The 14,361-nt window shown below is 41.7% G+C and overlaps 2 protein-coding genes across 5 annotated transcripts in view; both read right to left on the bottom strand.

Annotated features, from left to right (window-relative positions):
• LOC121571295 (AP-1 complex subunit sigma-1A) overlaps positions 1-5,433 on the bottom strand; it is a 28,152-nt gene extending 22,719 nt beyond the window's left edge. The window contains exons 1-4 of one of the 4 annotated variants that reach the window (XM_041882687.2): positions 5,075-5,263; positions 3,995-4,170; positions 3,317-3,353; positions 835-1,013 (exon numbers count right to left, since the gene is read on the bottom strand). In XM_041882687.2, coding sequence (XP_041738621.1) covers positions 835-1,013 — 179 coding nt within the window. In that variant the 5' untranslated portion in view covers positions 3,317-3,353; positions 3,995-4,170; positions 5,075-5,263. Of the gene's footprint in view, positions 1-834; positions 1,014-3,316; positions 3,354-3,994; positions 4,171-5,074 lie in introns of all 4 variants that reach the window. The other 3 variants (XM_041882686.2, XM_041882688.2, XM_041882684.2) reach the window with 3 other exon arrangements.
• Positions 5,434-6,736: 1,303 nt separating this feature from the next.
• Positions 6,737-12,852, bottom strand: LOC121572739 (plasminogen activator inhibitor 1). The gene is made up of 8 exons (XM_041884761.2): positions 12,699-12,852; positions 10,710-10,948; positions 10,147-10,371; positions 9,701-9,895; positions 8,860-9,159; positions 8,425-8,511; positions 7,321-7,404; positions 6,737-6,905 (listed from the first exon to the last, which is right to left on the bottom strand). Exons 2-8 carry the CDS (start codon positions 10,945-10,947, stop codon positions 6,859-6,861), a joined length of 1,176 nt encoding a protein of 391 aa, XP_041740695.2. The 5' UTR covers position 10,948; positions 12,699-12,852; the 3' UTR covers positions 6,737-6,858.
• Between the last annotated feature and the right edge of the window lie 1,509 nt (positions 12,853-14,361).

The raw sequence follows: 14,361 nt of genomic DNA, 5'->3' as shown, positions 1-14,361 counted from the left end.
TATATTCCAAACACCAGAATTCAGTATTTCAGTCTATGATTGCCATGTGAGTGTTCAAAACAACTGTACCAAGAAATATCAACGTTTATTTATTAAAATCTTAAATATTGCCAAGTTGGTTTTCACAGCTGTTCCACAAGGTGTTCATTGTAAGTTGTAAGGTATCCTTTGATGGTATTTATTTGTTCCACATTATTCACTGTTGTATCCTAGCACCTACAATAGATACATATATTCAACCACAAGGGTGTACTAATGAGCTATGAATCATAATAGAGGACTACTGACATTATCTTATTTCAGTGTAGATAAGGGAAGGGCAGATTTACATAAAAACATGACAGCCAGACAAGCCAGTGTATGAATCAAACAGATTTGCATATGAATGGAGTGGAAATTAGCTGACTGATCTGTAATGTAAGTAACTTTAACGTGTCAAGTAGATTAGACGTTTTCTTTGCCATTTCCGAAACGTAGCAACGTTTAAGACACAGATTATGTTCTAATGTTAACAAGGTACCCAAAAGTAGTTCGAAGTAATGTTTTCATTTTATTAGCTAAACAAAACTTGTTTAAACAGCGAAATTGTCGCGGAAATCAGCATGTTTGCATAGCGATGATGAAAAGAACGTCATTTAGGCTGTAATGACCTCCAAAATTCTAATCATTAGGTCATCACACCGTTGATATAGCAACGGACGCTAATAGTTTACCGAATTCCATTGTGACGCAGAGGGGGATACTTTTTTGGCCGGGGGACATTATTTGGCATGACAGGACCGCCCAAGGATTTCAATGGCAGAAAATTCCTGGTGTGTGTGTGTATTCCAGTACCTCTTGTAGACGATCTTGAGGTCCCTCCACTCCAGGAAGCTGCACATCTTGGGCTTGCGGGCCAGCACAACCTGCATGAGCTCCCTCACCATCTTCTTCTTGTCCCTCTCGGCCGTGGCCGTGTACCACTTCTGGAGACGCAGCTTCCCCTGCCGACTGAACAGCAACATGAAACGCATCTAGAGGAGGGAGACCAGGGTTGAGTTAATGTCAGACTACATGGGGAGGAAACAAGAGGGGAGACACACAGGATAGGAGACAGGATCAATAGCATATAGAGAGGAAGTTAGTACCAGATAACTTCAGGATGAACTAGTGTGTACAACAGACAGAACATAGAGGGTAAAACAAACAGACACATTTGCATAGGGAGGGAGGGAGGGAGGGAGGGAGGGAGGGAGGGAGGGAGGGAGGGAGGGAGGGAGGGAGGGAGGACTTCTGGAGACGCAGCTTCCCCTGCCGACTGAGCAGCAGCATGAAACGCATCTAGAGAAGATGAGGGGGCACAGCAGACAGGTAGTGATATGTAGGCCTACACATATTAGGTAGACACAGGCTTACACACAGAGTAAGCAGTAAGACCTAATACTGGACACACCACACACGGTTAAGCTTTTGTGCTGGTGCAGTACGTCTCATTTATTAGCAACCTGGACTGGGATAAGGGTCGAAACACAGGAAAGGGGGATTATAAGTATGATGGGGGAGATTTTGTTCTATGTACACTGACTAAAAAATGAACAACCGATATGCATAAAGAGGAAGAGAGAGATTATGAGCGAGAGAAAGAGTCGGGGGAGAGAGAGAGGGGGAGAAAGACGGACGGACAGACAGACCTTACCTCATGACACAAATGTGCCATTTTTTATGTCACAATCTATCATGTCACAAGCTAGTAGGGCCTACATGCGTCTATACCTACATTTCAACCTTGTTAATATTGACGAGGGGGAAAAAGTACAGTAACAGACTACATCTCCCACTGGACTAGTTATCAGACCCTCCATGGACAACAATCTACAGTCTCTGCTTTTAAACTCCCTGGAACCACGTGGTGTGGTGTAGCGTCAATCTCCTAGAGACTGCCTGGCCACTAATGTAGCACCCCCCCCCCGTACCATATGGTCCAACTCTCACCCACAACAGTCCTCCTCATTTACATTGGCCTGGATCTCGACTTTGTAATATGTCCTACAACATCATCTGTGAAAGTCACCTTTTGAAATGACTATCATTCTATTTGCATACAGTGTGTGTGGTGTGTTAGTGAGTGAGTGAGAGAAAGTTACAGCGAAGATGTGAGGAGTGCTTGTGTTCTCCAAAAAATTTAATAAAATCAAGAGTCTCTTCAGTGAGAGAGAGAGAGAGAGAGAGAGAGAGAGAGAGAGAGAGAGAGAGAGAGAGAGAGAGAGAGAGAGAGAGAGAGAGAGAGAGAGAGAGAGAGAGAGAGAGAGAGAGAGAGAGAGAGAGAGAGAGAGAGAGAGAGAGAGAGAGAGAGAGAGAGAGAGAGAGAGAGAGAGAGAGAGAGAGAGAGAGAGAGAGAGAGAGAGAGAGAGAGAGAGAGAGAGAGAGAGAGAGAGAGAGAGAGAGAGAGAGAGAGAGAGAGAGAGAGAGAGAGAGAGAGAGAGAGGGGCATGTGACAAGGGAGTGTGAAGTAAAGGAGGCCATGATGTGCATAAGAATAGAGCAGCTTCCTTTTGGGAGATTATTCTTAGGCTCATCTGTGTCAGATCCTATAATGTGGTGTGATGTAGCAGCAGCAGTCCTACTTAGTTATAAAGCAGTCCTACTTAGTTATAAAGCAGTCAAAGGACCCACCGTATTCTAGCCTAGGCTCAGATTCGCTTGTGCAGTCTTGCCAACTCCTATGGTCAACGAACCCACCGTATTCTAGCCTGGTCTCAGATCTGTTTGCGCTGTCTTGCCAACTCCTATATACGAGTTGGCAAGACAGCACAAATATATCTGAGACCAGGCTAACACTATTCAACTTAGCCAACACAGTATACAGGACTGTGTACAGTATATCTAAAACATAAATATTAGTACAACTTAGAACCATCACTCATCAAGAAGCAACGGCCAGCCAACCACAAATATTAGTATATTACCGGTAATCAAATATTAATGACAGTAACTGTTGGGTATCAGTTAGGCTGAGGCTACAGCAAACACAATATTAGACTGAAAGCTACACAGAGAACGTCAGTAGTTAGTTAGTAGCCTGAGTGCGAGTCTGTTTGTGCTATCATGCCAACTCGTCACTCATTGTCATGCCAAACAAGGAGTTGATATGATAGTACAAACAGATTGGCACACCGGCTAGTTAGCTAGTTAGTTGGTTGGTGACCACGAAACATAGATGCAAAGCTGAGCTACACATGATTTTAGGTTAAAAACACAGAACTGGACAGACCGTACAAACTCTACTCACACCAATCAATAACACAGTCAACTTCTTTGCTAGTTCCACTTTACTTACAGTCGAACCCGCTCAGTGCCTTCTCTCTAGTATTAATCTGACAGAGAGAAGGAGAGACATGGAAGGGGTTTTATGTTCTGTGGTAGGACACTGGTGAGGACAGCATTTCCCTATATTGGAGTGTACTGGTGAAGGAAGGGAGTGTAGGTAGTATTTACCAAGTTGTAGGGTGTCCACACACTGCCCTGAGTGAAACGTGATTTGGTGATGACATTTCACTTCCGTATGTTATAAAATACATTTTACCAAGACAAATATGATTATTCATGTTTTGAATCGTTCAGTGGGGTCTTTCTCTAACATATCATTAACACTATATCCAAAAAGACGGATTTTGTAACCTAATACATCCGATAATTAGAACCAAGCACTGTTGACATTGCAGTCAGATTTATTTTAACAACTTCTGAGGATTTTATATTTTGTGGTCGTCTTCTTCCAAGTTGGTTCCGCGGGTCGCAAAAAGCCAAACCAGCATGACAAACTGAATTAAACCTAATAGCCTTAGAAAATAAAAAGCTTGGTATACGCTCAGTGCTCCGTTGACATTTCACAGAGATACACTTGTTTTTGTGAGAAATCTTGAAAAAGGAAGAGGAATTTCGAATGAATATGAAAAGTGTATACTAAAATATGAAAATACTAAATGTCATGTCTCAAAATCAATATCCATCTTACCTCTGCGGATTGGAGAAGAAAGATGATGAGCTCAACAGTAAAGTGAGCCTGTCAGGTAGCCAGTAGCCTTAATTCTTGCACAGAATCCAGCCTAGCTGACACGATGCAATTTTCTTGATTTCTGAACACATTTTTCTCTGGCCTCCATTGATTTAGTCACCCTAATTCTGGCTGTCCTACAAGGGTAAAAACTCAAATCAATAGATTTTTAACAGATTGTGATAGAGACATGAGGTTTGGACCATTGGTTTTCTTAAAGGATTATCTACACAGGTAACATATTATTTTACCCATTGGTCAAAATATGCGTTTTTGATTGGACACCCTTCAAGTTGACAAAGGTGACAATTGTCTAATAGTCAACAGTTTATAATTATGTCCACAGTAAAGGTGCAGTAAACGGGCAGCAATACAAATGAAGTAGCATAACTAACTGACTGACAACCAGGTCAGCAAACGAGAAAGGGGTGTCTGAATAGTGGAACACCATTTTATCAATACACATTGATCATTGTATCAATGCAGGTAGTGCAGGGTCAGAGGTGAGGGTCACAGAGTATCTGCAACGTGTAGCCAGTCAACAGCTAACTTTACGTCTGTTAACACCAACTATGCACACACACTAACAATGACAGTAACCTGAGGAACATGTCAAACTACCTAGTTCAAGTGTACATTTCGTCGTAAGCAAACAAACCAGGTCGCAAGCTAGCTATTTGGCTAATCACGACACTATTTGGCTAGCTAAGCAAATGTCAAAAATCCTTAGTTATGTAACGTTAAGGTTACCTTCGAAGATAACTTGTTAGCTAGTGAGCTCAACATACATCTTCCTATCGAAGTTAGAATTTATATTAGGCAAAATTCAAATGTGCGGCCTGTCGACTAGCAAGCAAGCAAGTTGACTACAGTACCTGTAGCTATGTTAACATTAGCCACTTTACCTTGCTAGCTAACACAGGTGGCCAACCAGCTTGCTTCACTCTGCTTCCTGAAACCATACACCTTGCTTGCAGGTAATGTAATGAGCTAGCCGGCTAGCTTTAGCTATTCATCTCTTTTTATGCCGAAATTACTTACCATTTTATCAGGTTCTCAACGCAAATATTAACTTGGATCTTTGTATATGAATTACTTGATTTTCCTTTTCGTTTTAAACACAGCAAACGTCAACATTCCATGTCTGTTTCAGAATACTACTGCTCGAGCAAGCAACCCATTCAGCCAGCTAGCTAGTAAGAACGACTCCGGTGACAGACGTCAGCAGTTCCCCTCCTCAGTGAACATGCGCATTGCGCATTTTGAGGCAACCGGTGAAGTCAGTTTGCAGCCAAGCCAACTGTGTCGAACTCGCTAGATCTACTAGGTCTATTTCAAACAATGCCATAACTAAAACTAAAAACGTATGTAGACACAACGTTGTTTCGTTTGCGTTTAGGAGTTGATTATATTAAATTAGAAATCTGATTCGGGGTGCTATAGGATTGTTGGGGGATGGGGGGCATGTGTATCTCGCACCAGTACAGTATGTTCAGATGTTGTTGCCATGACAAGACAGTCATGTGGTTTCCATGGAAACTGAGTTCTTACGAAGTGATTGCCAAAATGTGTGCGTTCAATTACATTTAAGTAATTTAGCAGACGCTCTTATCCAGAGTGACTTACAGTTAGTGAATGCATACATTTTCATACTGGCCCCCCGTGGGAAACGAACCCACAACCCTGGCGTTGCAAGCGCCATGCTCTACCAACTGAGCTACATGGGGCTTATTCAATCAGCCAGATAGAGATTTGTATAGATTTCTACACAATTTAGCTTGGCAGTTTTATCATAGGCTCTACACATAATTGCATTCAATATTACATTTAGGCCTACTCTGTTGCCTAAAGTTACTGCAACCACAACAGGTAGGTTACAGACAGCTAATGTCACACTGTGGGGCATATTTTATTGTATATTTATCTGAATTAAAGCCTATATTTCTGGATCCAACTAGTCCAACAACTACATTATTGCTTTTCTAAGTCACTATTCATGTTATGGACACAAGAGGTCAACACTAATATGCACAAACTTTTTAAATTGTAGTCCACAACACATTATGTTTTTAAAAAAGTTGTAATTTTAATAAATATATAAATACTGTAAAAATACAACTTGTCGGAACAAACAGAGCATTACAGAAAATAAAGATACAATTCAACAGCAAAATAAAAATACATCTTACCCATTCAATAATTTTCCCTTCATATCAATATCAGGCATTTTCATCCATACCCATTGCTCACAAATAAAAAACATCAGCGCAAATAACAGGTATATAAACTTTCACTTATAAAAATATATGCATTTTGCCCTTTTGGTAATATGCAGATAAGTATCATTTAAGTTACAGTTATTGTCCAGGTCATAGATTTAACTATTCATGGTCAGTTTCAGTAGCAAGTTGATTGACAGGTGTCCCTGCCAATGGAATGAAAGGAATGTCCATGGTCGTTGTGTATCAGCACAGATTCTCCATTATATTGACAAGATACTCAAGTAGCCACTCTAACAATGAAAATACATCTATTAAAAAATGGAAGGCAGTCGGGAGGAGGCAAAATCAGGTGGGACCTTTCTAGCTAGCCAATGGGAGGGCAGATATGCGCGTGAACAACAGGCACAACTTTGATATAAAGTGTACACTCGTAACAACCTAAGCATTAAGAAACTAGTATTCGATCAAATAAGCCATTCCATTTTTTGTTAACCAAATTTGACACTTTCATTGACCTCCATACAAAAACTCCTCGCTGGAGAAGACAGATTTTGGGCCGTTATTCCTCTCTCTTCGCTTCTTCCTCTCTGGTATATTGGTCTGTTAGTGTTGCTGGGGTTGGTTGACTTGACCCATGAACAGTACAGCACCTGGGAGGGGAAAACAAACATTTTATATTAGAGGACAAACAGGGTAGGAAGTATGTCAAAGATAATTCTGTACAAGATCATACAGTGTTTTTAAATTTTAGTCATTTAGCAGACGCTCTTATCCAGAGCGACTTACAGTTAGTGAGTGCATACATTTTCATACTGGCCCCCCGTGGGAATCAAACCCTCAACCCTGGCGTTGCAAACGCCATGCTCTACCAACTGAGCTACAGAGGGCCTATATGCAGGGACAAAATGGCTGGACTTCCCTTGAACCTACATGAAAGCGTATGCACTTGTATAAAAAGGGCACAGCTAGCTAGACTTGTGATGATTTGAGACAGTGGATAACCAAGGCTAACATGATGTTGTTTGTAACATAGATGGTGGTGTAGGCACAGTGAGGGAAACTCACCTGTGGACTTGTGTTGGATGAGGAAAAGGAAGGGCCTGTCCAGGGTGATCTCCTCTACAGCCATACGAGAAAACATAATGGCAGCTGTAAGGGACAAAGAGAGGAGACAATACTGTCAAAACACAATTCTGTACAGTATCATCACTTTAACATCAATTAATTATCGTTATGTACATCCGTATAACAAATACAGTCAAAACACAACTCTGTACAGTATCATCACTTTAACATCAATTAATTATCGTTATGTACATCCGTATAACAAATACTGTCAAAACACAACTCTGTACAGTATCATCACTTTAACATCAATTAATTATGTACATCCGTATAATAAATACTGTCAAAACACAACTCTGTACAGTATCATCACTTTAACATCAATTAATTATCGTTATGTACATCCGTATAACAAATACTGTCAAAACACAACTCTGTACAGTATCATCACTTTAACATCAATTAATTATCGTTATGTACATCCGTATAACAAATACTGTCAAAACACAACTCTGTACAGTATCATCACTTTAACATCAATTCATTATCGTTATGTACATCCGTATAACAAATACTGTCAAAACACAACTCTGTACAGTACCATCACTTTAACATCAATTAATTATCGTTATGTACATCCGTATAACAAATACAGTCAAAACACAACTCTGTACAGTATCATCACTTTAACATCAATTTATTATCGTTATGTACATCCGTATAACAAATACTGTCAAAACACAACTCTGTACAGTATCATCACTTTAACATCAATTAATTATCGTTATGTACATCCGTATAACAAATACTGTCAAAACACAACTCTGTACAGTATCATCACTTTAACATCAATTAATTATCGTTATGTACATCCGTATAACAAATACTGTCAAAACGCAACTCTGTACAGTATCATCACTTTAACATCAATTAATTATCGTTATGTACATCCGTTTAACAAATACTGTCAAAACGCAACTCTGTAGCCTATACTATCATCAATTCATCATAAATGTATTGTATAAAAGCCTAGTCAAAACTGTCAAACACTTCGTTATACTATTGGTTAAATCATCAGGAATAAGTATTGGTCATGTAATGTACCTGTGGCAGCTGATCCCTTGGTTCCCTTCTCGTTCACCTCAATCTTGACTTTCTGCAGAACCTTGGACACACACAGCCTTTCCTCAGCTGGCAGAGAAAGAAAGAGAGGGAGTTTAGATTAGCTGTCTAAAAAGAATGAGAAACATACAGTATTCTGTATTTGCTAAACACACACACTGATCATATGGAAGTAAAGAAAGGACCAAGTCTGTCACTTTCCAATGTCCATACTTTCATACCACAGAATATATGCCCAATACATTCTAAAGTGAAATGCTAGTAGTGTGGATATTGCAACAGAGCCCATCCTATTCCCTACATAGTGCCCTACATTTGACCAGAGCCCTGGGCCCTGATCAAAGGTAGTGCACTATATAAAGAATAGGGTGCCATTTCAGACACCAATTACTAAGTGATGAATGGTAGGGTACTCACTGGTGATGCGAGTGAAGTCTGCTTTGGCCAGGTTGAACATGTCCCCCAACCCCATCCTGGTCAGTGTAGACTTCAGATCCACCTCAGTGTCCAGGGTAAACCTGGGCAGGGCCTGTTGACGGTTGACACTCCTCAACTCCTCTCTCCACTGCTGCAGGCGTCTGGTGGTCAGCTCGCTACTGAGCGCGCTCACTGGCCTCTCGGACTCGAAGGGTGTGACCAGCAGCATGCTCAGGGACTCGCCCTCGTACGGAACCTCGATGACGTCATAGTCCACACCGTCGGGGGTCTCGAACTCACCTGTAGAGGAGAAGAGAGGAGAGGTTGGATTAGTTTCAGTTTGATTAGTGGAGGTAGTACTTGTAGTCATGACTGTTTTAAACACTGGCTGCTGGGCTGGGGCGGACTCGTTTGAATCACTGTTGAAGAATGCATGCCCTAAGGGCAGAGTCCTAACTAAATGGGTGTAAATGATATCAATGGAAGACGCGAAAACTTGAGTTACGTGCACAGATTTCATGTTAGGATTCTGCCCAAAATGAGGTATTCTAAGTTAACTTCTAAAGTATTTAAAGAGAAGAGAGGATGTATTAATGTCAATGGGATGTAAAAAGGCGCAGGTAGCTTAGTGGGTAAGAGCGTTGTGCCAGTAACCGAAAGGTAGCTGGTTCTAATCCCCGAGCCGACTAGGTGAAAAATCTGTCGATGTGCCCTTAAGCAAGGCACTTAACCCTAATTGCTCATGTAAGTTGCTCTGGATAAGAGCGTCTGCTAAATGACTTAAATGTAAAAATGTCTAATGGGAAAATTCTGCACTTGAAAAACAGCCTGAGTTTCCCACCATAGTTGAAGCGATGTGTGAGCCTCATCATGGGTACGGGCACAGAGCTGCCGTTGGCACAGTGGAACAGCCTCTCCTCTGTCATCTTGGGGTCAAAGGGCACCTTCCATAACCCCTGGAAGTGCAGAGCGTTCAGCAGGACCATGCGGGTCTCGTCGGTCAGAGCACCGGATGACAGGAACGAAGGGATGGTACCTGGAGCAGAGAAAAGAGAGCGTTAGGGAGGTTTGTTTAGATTATAAATCGGTCTAATCCCACGAAGAGTTTTATTTGCTGGAGAAAACAAGCAACTTGTATTCTCTCTGTCTGTCACTGGTTGTGTTGTATGCATTGTTGTTGCTACATCTACTACAACTTCATCTATTTTCACAAATTGCACACTTGCAATATGTGATGATGGGCATGACATTGAAGGTATGAGCCAATACTATACTACTGTATCTCACCTGCGGTGTGGTCAGAGACCCAGGCGTTGATGAATTCCAGGGCCTGGTCTGGCCTGGAGAAGTCCAACTGGTGAGGGGAGGCCTGGAAGGCTTTCCCCAGCCGCCTCCTGAAGCCCTTCTCCAGGGCCATCTTCTTCTCTACCATGACCCCACTGGCCAGCTCCACTCCCTCCTCACTGGAGAGGTATTGCTGTAGCAGACACTGCTGACGCAACATCCCTCGCTCTGGAGGAGAGGAATCAATGATTTTTATATATGATTAAAAGTACAAAGAAGGCTGGAAAGGAAGAGGAGGAGGAGAAGTGGAATGGAGAGAATGAGAGAATGAATGAGTCACGATTGCAAATAGAGATGGTGAGATAGTGGGGATGTTGCTAGTCGCAAGCTAGGATGGCTCTTTTTTGTTATAACTATGTCAGCCTGGAGTTATGTTATTATCAAGGCCTCATTGTTTAGATAAAGCCAAGTCTACCATCTGTCTCACTTTGCAAAACTCATGCAACTACCCTATGTCGTTATACATAACAGCTGTGGTAAGAGACTACAAAACAGTCAACCCTTACCTTGTAGAGAGAAGCCCAATTTGGCATTGAGTGTCTTCAGGGTGTTACCCCCAGCGCCCAGCTGAGCCATGCCCAGGATGGTGGCCACGCCGTAGGGTGAGAAGGCCAGGTTAGAGCCCATGGAGGTCTGGGCCACATGGGAGAAGACCCGCATTCCAAAGTCTGTCTGTTTCTCCTGGAGGTTAGAAAGGGCCACTCCAGAGAAGCTGAGGAAGAAGCACACGTACAGGCACAGCATCCTGGAGAGGGGAGAAAGATGAGTCAAATGATAGAAGGATCAAAGAAAGACAGATGAAAAGGTCCTTCAGATGCATTGCTGCTGTACATACAAGAGTGTTACCTGAGGGGTTATTTAAAACCATAGTTGTTAAAGTCTTATGTTCTCAACAAATACACAGGTCCGTTTCTGACTCAGTTGCATAAATTATTTGACACAGTTTCTGCTTGCTAGCCATTAGAATTTAGAACCCTTTTAAAAAGCATTCCACAGTGTGTTTATAGCTCAATCTGTTTCTTGTTGGGCAACCTTCAAATATATGTAATATTAAACCGGACCAGTACAGACATCCCAGCCAGAGGTATGTAACCACACTTCTGGAGGAAGGATAGTAAATGAAAATAGTTTACATGGTTCACTTTTGAAAAAGAGGGTCATATTCACCAGGCAGCAAACGTAAGAAAACTGACTTAAACAGGGAGGGACTATGCAGCAAATTGACCAATAAGAAACATTTTCGTTTTCTGTAGCAAAACATTTTGCTACGGTGTCTACTAATGAATATGGAAAACAGACCTTGGCACAGTGGCCCTGGCATTGGATTGCTGTGGGTACAGACATGGGTGAGACAAAACAAGAGACAAGACCCAAGTGTCAGCCTCACACACATAGAGAGACAGAGAGAGAAGAGAGAGGAGAGACAGAGAGACAGAGTAAGAGACAGACAGACAGACAGACAGACAGACAGACAGACAGACAGACAGACAGACAGACAGACAGACAGACAGACAGACAGACAGACAGACAGACAGACAGACAGTGAGTGAGTGTGTGTGTGTGAGAGAAAGAGAGAGACGTAATTCCCAAACATTCTAAGAATTTATGAAAACGTGAAAATGACCATATCTAAGTGCTCGCTTGTCAGATATTTTTTTTAAAGTGTCAGATTCTTCCTGGGGGTGTATACAGTATGAACAGATTTTAATACGATTGTTGCTAAAATGCTATCAGTTCCACTTTAACGGAGTATGAGGGTTCTCATTTTAACTGTAACCTTAATCCTAAATGTACAGAGCTAGAGAGATGGGTGAGAGCGTTTGTTATGGCCATTATGTCATGTGTCTTATGCAGGATTTTATAACCAAGGGTTCCGGTTATATTTTATTAATTTATTTTTAAATTATAGCCATGGTATAAAAGGGATAATAAACGAGACAGACAGACAGACAGACAGACAGACAGTGAGTGTGTGTGAGAGAAAGAGAGAGACAGAATTGAACAAGTGTTTATTGGGGTGCCACTGCGTGCTATTGTTGATTTGCTCATTTGTTTGTCATTCTATATTTGTTTTCATATATGTAAAAACATATGCTTCTTAATCAAGACTGTTTAATTGTATACTTGGACCATTTGAAACAGAACAGTTTATTTTGCCCTCAAGGCTTCTAGTGCAGCGGTGGTCATTTGAGTTCATACATCTTTAAACACACATTGCTGTTGTAGAATTTGAAAATATACTGTGTTTTCTTTTTCAGAAGTTCAGGGTTCAAATATTGACTCTTACAACATATTGTCTGTATGCAACTTACAATGCAATTGTTACAACCTCTGAGTTTGTTTAGTGACGCACACAGACAATATATGTTTCCATTTAGTGGTTTGTTTCATAATAACAACAACAAATGGAAAACAAGACTAAGTTTGCCTTCTGGGCCTATTTCCAAGAACATTAACATTTGCTCTAAAAAATATAATCATCAACTCACTCTTACCTTGAAGCGCAAGTGTTGGAAGATGTAGATGAACTTGATGAAGATAAGCTTGAAGTAGCTCTTGAGTTGCTTGAGAGTTGCTGTAATAGTAGTAGCTCAGTTTGTCAGTCTTTTCGCTGTGAGTTACTAGAGAAGCATCATTTGAGTGTGAGTGTGTGAGAGTTCTGCTGCTTTATATAGCGTAGTCTAGCGGCATGGCTTCCTAGGCCCCTCCCTCTTCCCTATAGGCCCCGCTCCTGTAGACATGTGTGGAGAGGAAGTTACTAGTGACTATGATGTTGACATCCCTTACTGTCTGGACAGGCTTCTACTCCCTAGAGAGGCTGTGACACACACACACACACACACGCTTTCTCTCTCTTTCTCTCCCTGGCACACACACACTCACTTATGTCCTCTTTTTCACTCTCTACCTCACACAGAGACTCAGGCACATTTTTCTCTTTGTTTCTTTTTGCACTTGGGGAGAGAGAGCGAGAGAGAGAGAGAGAGAGAGAGAGAGAGAGAGAGAGAGAGAGAGTGCGAGAGAGAGCGGGAGGGAGTAGGTTTAGTCATGCTGTTTACTCAGGGGAGTTTGGAGCTCCCATTGTCTGGCAAAGCTCATGTGGTTCCAATTCTACCTGTCTCTACTGTGTCTACTCTTCCATCCCCACTCTTCCCATGTCGTTTTCTCTCTCTCTTTTCCACTCTCTCTCCCTTCCTCTCGCTCCCTCTTTCTCTCCTCTCAGAGAGGGGTGACACACAGTCATAGATCTGACACATCAGAATTCCAAATTTGGTTCTGTAGCTGCAAGCATTCCATGGCCGCGTACTCACAAAGCGTCTGCATGTTCACAGGTATGTGTGTGAGAGATAAGAGAGACAGACAAAACATGTGGAAGTGAAGCTAACATCTCTGGTCTGGTATGACGCCATTGTTGCAACTTTTATGAGCCATTCTAGTAGCTCCCAGTACTATACTGTAAATTACAGCAACAAAGTACAATCAGCACAAGGACTATGGACAGCGGGAGCGATGGGGCAATGGTGTGTGTGTGTGTAGGTCAAATCAAATCAAATGTTATTTGTCACATGCTTCGTAAACATTAGGTGTAGACTAACAGTGAAATGCTTGATTAGGGGCCCTTCCCAACAATGCAGAGAGAAAGAAAATAGAGAAATAATAGAAAAGTAATAACACGTAATAATAAAGGTAATAATAAATACAGAATGAGTAACAATAACTTGGCTATATACATGGGGTACCAGTACCGAGTCGATGTGCAGGGGTACGAGGTCATTTAAATAGATATGTACATATAACAAGGAATAAAGTGACAGATAATAAACAGCAGCAGCGTATGTGATTAGTCAAAAAAAGTTTGTACAAAAAGGGTCAATGCAGATAACCAAATAGCTACTCGGACTAACTATTTACCTAACTATTTAGCAGTCTTATGGCTTAGGGGTAGAAGCTGTTCAGGGTCCTGTTGGTTCCAGACTTGGTGCATCAGTACCGCTTGCCGTACCCCGTGTATATAGCCAGTCAAGATGCTCTCAATGGTGCAGCTGTATAACTTTTTGAGGATCTGAGGGCCCATGCAAAATCTTTTCAACCTCTTGAGGGGGAAGAGGCGTTGTCATGGACCATGATAGATCCTTAGTGATTTGGACACCAAGGAAC

The sequence above is a fragment of the Coregonus clupeaformis genome, chromosome 8 (genome assembly GCF_020615455.1).
Source record: "Coregonus clupeaformis isolate EN_2021a chromosome 8, ASM2061545v1, whole genome shotgun sequence".
Taxonomy (NCBI): domain Eukaryota; kingdom Metazoa; phylum Chordata; class Actinopteri; order Salmoniformes; family Salmonidae; genus Coregonus; species Coregonus clupeaformis.
Note: the sequence above shows the minus strand (reverse complement) of the source record. Positions and strands in the feature narration are given on the sequence as shown.

Bases quoted from the DNA above. Each gene is read 5' to 3' on its own strand.
- LOC121572739 (XM_041884761.2), bottom strand. From the start codon at position 10,947: ATGCTGTGCCTGTACGTGTGCTTCTTCCTCAGCTTCTCTGGAGTGGCC. The intron at 10,372-10,709 runs GTAAGGGTTGAC...CCTCTCCTCCAG, and splicing joins ATTGGGCTTCTCTCTACAAG to AGCGAGGGATGTTGCGTCAG. The intron at 6,906-7,320 runs GTGAGTTTCCCT...TTCCCCTCCCAG, and splicing joins CATCCAACACAAGTCCACAG to GTGCTGTACTGTTCATGGGT.